We start from the raw sequence: 5,129 nt of genomic DNA, 5'->3' as shown, positions 1-5,129 counted from the left end.
AATCTGTGTATTTAGGATAAGCAATATTCTTCTTAACATTATATATGTAAATTGTAATATATATAAATATCTTTCATTAAATAATTTATTTTTAATTAATTTATTTTAATTTTAGTTATAAATTCACTCATTATTAAATTAATTATATTTTTATATTAATAAAAATATACTCACTTATTCTTTTTAAATCTCAATGTTGTTTCTAACGTTTCAATCGTCCTATTTAAGTCCCTAACGTTTTAAAATTGAGTCAATGTTGTCCTGCCGTTAGGGATTCGTTAACAGAATTGACGACGGGACAAAATTGAGACCATTTTAAAACGTTAGGGACTTAAATATGACGAAAATGTTAGGGACAAAAACTATATATAAAAATAAATTTTAATTTAATTTTATCTTTCAATAATATTAATTTTTTACTATACATAGTATTCAATTATTTTTCAATTATATCTAAATAAATTACACTTAATTCCCTAACGGATCCCTAACGCATGACAACATTGAGTCAGTTTTAAAATGTTAGGAAATTAAATAAAACGATTGAAACGTTAGGGACAACTTTAAACTTACTCCAAACGTTATGGACAAAAATGATACTTTATTCTACATAATAAATATATTAAAGTTTTAAATTTTGTATTTTTTTTTACAGAAACTATTTTAATCAGTAATATTAACCTGTAAGGCACATGTTATTCCTGATAACCGTTAATGAGTGTATTAATTCACTCCAATAATACCTGCATTTTGGGATACAAATGTGGGTGACACGAAAGGGACTAGTTAACGCAAAACAAGAGAAAGAAATAGAGGCATTCACGCAGGCTCACGCAAATACTAAATGAAGCCGTCTTAAATTCTAAGTATTATCCGAAACGGCGTCGTTTTGCCCTCCTCCGTTACCGTTTACCTGTTTCTTTTCGTTTCGTTTCTTTTCTTTTCTTCTTCAATCCACTTTCTTCTTTTTTTTCTTTTTTGGCTTTCTCTATTTTCCATTTGCCAAAGAACCGAGTTGGCAATGAGTTCTGATCTCAAACTGCAAAAATCAGAAGCTGTAGCTTAATCGAGTTCGAGTTTCGAGCTCGTGCTTGGATCTGTTTCCTTTTCTTTCTAATTTGATTTTCTTATGTTTATTAGAAAGTGAATTGAATTGAATTGATGGATCTGAGAGGTTCCGTTTTGTTCTTGGCGATTATTCTGATTGTTGAAACATGCTTCGTCGTTGCGAATGGGAATTTCGTGTTCCAGGTGGAGCGTCCAAAAATGCGTTTGGGATTAAGCGATGTTAGGGCGCGTGATGATCGTAGAAGAGATAGGATTCTCTCTGCGGTGGATCTCAACCTCGGCGGCAATAGTCAACCTACCAAGACCGGGTTCATCTTTCTTTTCCCTTTTTTTTTTCTTAATTTAATTTAATTGTTATTATTATGATATTTATTTTTCTTCTGTTATTTGTTTGCATAGTAATTGAATTGTAAGTGTGAATTGCGAATGAACGTACAATAACAACTTACTTGTACAATTATTCAGTTTCTGTTGATGTGGCTCGTGCTTCGATGTGTTATTATAAAAATGAGACAGGTTGGTTCCATAGTTTATGCATCCATAGTACAAGATGCAACTTGTAGTGTTTACTTTTAGTTCAATGTAATTTATGATTTTATTTTATTTTCAATAATGATATGTAGCGTCTTTCTGAATCCTGCTTAAGAAAAATGCTACTCCATCAATTTTAAAAGAGAAAGATACCGAGTGTTTGTGCTTTCAAGATGTTAAACGTATTTAATTTAGTCATTAGATTTCCGGCCCGATGAATACTCTGGTGCAAACAAGAAAAACGTATTTAATTTAGTTTTTGTCTTAGTTTAGAAATGAGGATGATAATTATGATATGTATATTGTGATTTGTGAACTTGTATTCGATTAAGGGGAAAAATTAAAAAGATAGAATGTGTAGTTTAAGATGCAAATATAAAATAATAAAAAGTCATTTATCATATTTTGCAGTCTAGGCAACCAACTCTATATGCAGCCAAACAACCAACTTTTCAAAAGACACTCGTTTTAAAAATTTGAAAAACTAGTTTTACGTTCAAAAAACGTGCATGGTCCGACCCCTATCACCTCTCTTCTCTTCTCCCTACGCATCTCTTCTTTTCCTCCGTACCTCTCCCTCCGCGCTGCCTCTCCCTCCACGTTTCTTCTTCTTCTTTTTCTTAACCTTATTCTTCTTCTCATGATCATTTTTAGAAGTTTTTGTACAATGATTTTAGATATTTCTTTTTGTTAGATTTTGGGGTGTTCTTTTTAACGAATTTGGATGTTTTTTTGGTTAGGTTTTGAAGGTTCTTTTTCTATTACTTTATGGTTTTCTGTAAAGTTTTGGATGTTATTTTTCAAAACTCTTTTCTATGATTTACATGGTTTTCTGTTAAGTTTCGAATGATATTTTTCAAAACATAAGAAAAAGAAACACCCGAATACTGTAGAAAAGAAATATCTAAAATTATTAAAAAAGAATCATACAAAACCTAAAAAGAAGAAACATTTAAAACATAAGAAAAAGAATGAGAAGACACGGAGGGAGAGGAGAAGAGAGGTTTGCATTACCACGTTTGTAATGTCACGCATGGCTGCAGGTGGCGGATGGTGATGTGTCATTGAGACATTGACAGTGGAGGACGCGCGGCTGCGGGTGATGAGAGGTGATGCGTGATTGACGGTGGAGGATTAGGATTTTGTGGTTGTTTTTTTACTGGTAAATGAGAGTGAAAGTAGGATTAGAATTACTCTTGATTTATGGCTCTTTTGCAGTCTGCAGTTGGCTGGTATTCTAGTTGGTTACCTAGCGTGATTCATATTAACTCTTACAGTTAATGCTTGAAAAATAATGTAAATAGTAGCATATGGTTGAAGCATATACATTTTTCGAGTTCATCTAAATGTGAATGCTATCATGCTGATGTTATTTTATTTGTTTTAGGCTGTATTTTACAAAACTTGGGCTTGGTTCTCCTCCAAAGGACTACTATGTTCAGGTTGATACAGGAAGTGACATTCTCTGGGTAAATTGTGTTGACTGCGCAAGATGTCCCAAGAAAAGTGATATTGGTGTATGTATCTTGATCTTGAGTCTAGAGTTTCTTCTGTACCTTTATAATCTGAAGTTACTGAAGTAATTTTTCTCGATATTGTTACATCAGATAGACTTGACTCTCTATGATCCAAAGGAATCCAAAACTTCAGAATTGGTTCCTTGTGACCATGAATTTTGCTCTTCCACATACGATGGTCCAATTCCTGGTTGCAAGGCTGATATTCCCTGCCCATACAGCATAACTTATGGGGATGGAAGTGCAACTTCTGGATACTACGTGCAGGACTACCTTACTTTTAACCATGTTAGTGGTAATCTCAATACCGCACCGCAAAATAGCAGTGTCTTTTTTGGGTAAGAGAAACTTCTGATACTTTGTATTGTGATATTTCTGTCTTGTTGACTTTTGATTACCATTTTCAGTCTGATTAGGTCTATTCACAATGTTGTTGAAGTAGATTAGATGTTAATATTCTTGGCTTATCTTGGTTGTTAGGATAGTTTTTATCCTCGTTTGAGATAGTTGTTTTTCATCATGTGAATAATTTCCATTTATTTAGCTTCCTGGGTTAATAAATAAACGCTGATCCCCTGATTTTATATCTTGGTGTTTTCTTGCTGACAGGTGTGGCAATGTACAGTCTGGGACATTGGGATCATCTTCTGATGAAGCCCTTGATGGAATAATTGGTTTTGGACAAGCAAATTCTTCGGTGCTTTCACAGCTTGCTGCATCTGGAAAGGTGAAAAAAATATTTTCACACTGCCTTGACAATGCTAAGGGTGGTGGAATATTTGCCATAGGAGAAGTGGTGGAACCAAAAGTCAAAACAACTCCATTGGTACCAAGAATGTATGTCCAATAACATAGCATTTTTTATGTCATGCCATGATAGCGGTTATAAAAATCCAAGGACAAATTCAGTACTCACATACTAACACATGGTTGGTTAGAGTGGCAAATACTCCTTCCCCTTAACCACTGTTGATCATGACAGGGCACACTACAATGTCAATTTGAAGGATATTGAGGTTGGTAGTGATATTCTACAACTTCCGACAGATATATTTGATTCTGGAAGTGGGAAGGGAACTGTAATAGACAGTGGAACAACCTTGGCTTATCTCCCAAGCATGGTTTATGACCAACTAATTTCAAAGGTACGTTTATCCTTAGGAATAAATAGAATCAATATTTCCCCTTCTTTCCAGTTTGATAGGCTTCTTGTCTGAGTTGAATAATCTTATTTCTCAATTATGCCATGCATATGATGTATGACAGGTCTTGGCTGCGCAGCCTGAACTGAAATTATATCTCGTTGAGCAACAATTTACTTGTTTCGAGTATACTGGAGAGTATGATACTTTATAACTTTCTTCTATTGATATTTGCATTTCTCTGTCATTTCTGAATTATTGTTTTTGACTAATATAAGATGTGATTCTGTATTTGTTTGATTGCCTATTTCTTCTTTATAGACTTATCATAGCACATAATCAGTCAGATTTATTTTCTTGGTTGTTTTAGTCCATATGGTAAGATCATAAAATGAGGCTGCCCTCTAAATATATCTGAGCTATCTCGGATTTTGATAATATTAGATTATGGCTAATCAATAATCTAAAACAGATTATGATACAATAAGGAAGATATAGCTGTAGCTTTACTCAGTACAGATAACAAAGGCCTTGTAATTGTATTAGTTAAAGCAGTTGAACTGGAAAGGAATTTTTATATTGTAGAGTGATTTGTGTACTTTTGATTAGCTTCTTGAAGAAGTGAAAGTATATCAGCCTATCAGGTCTTATCTGAATTCTGTTATACTTTGTCCTATTCCTTATTGAGTAGGTAACTAAATAAGGTTGAGTTGATATGTGGTAACTAAAATGCAGATTTAATTTTGAAGAGTTTATTTAAATCAGTATGCTCTTCTAATTATCAGGCAAATGCAGCTTGTAACTTGTTGATATTTTGTAATCTTGAAGTATTGATGATGGATTCCCAGTTATCAAGTTTCATTTTGAGGAT

At 33.3% G+C, this 5,129-nt stretch overlaps 1 protein-coding gene across 1 annotated transcript in view; it reads left to right on the top strand.

The window, feature by feature from the left end:
- LOC107613666 (aspartic proteinase-like protein 2) overlaps nt 838-5,129 on the top strand; it is a gene marked incomplete in the record, with an annotated part of 5,671 nt that continues 1,379 nt past the window's right edge. The window contains 7 exon segments of the mRNA XM_016315766.2: nt 838-1,376; nt 2,987-3,116; nt 3,207-3,454; nt 3,726-3,953; nt 4,099-4,261; nt 4,383-4,456; nt 5,087-5,129. Coding sequence (XP_016171252.1) covers nt 1,162-1,376; nt 2,987-3,116; nt 3,207-3,454; nt 3,726-3,953; nt 4,099-4,261; nt 4,383-4,456; nt 5,087-5,129 — 1,101 coding nt within the window.

This window comes from Arachis ipaensis, chromosome B08 (genome assembly GCF_000816755.2).
Source record: "Arachis ipaensis cultivar K30076 chromosome B08, Araip1.1, whole genome shotgun sequence".
Taxonomy (NCBI): Eukaryota; Viridiplantae; Streptophyta; class Magnoliopsida; order Fabales; family Fabaceae; genus Arachis; species Arachis ipaensis.
This window is presented reverse-complemented; position numbering and strand designations above follow the sequence as displayed.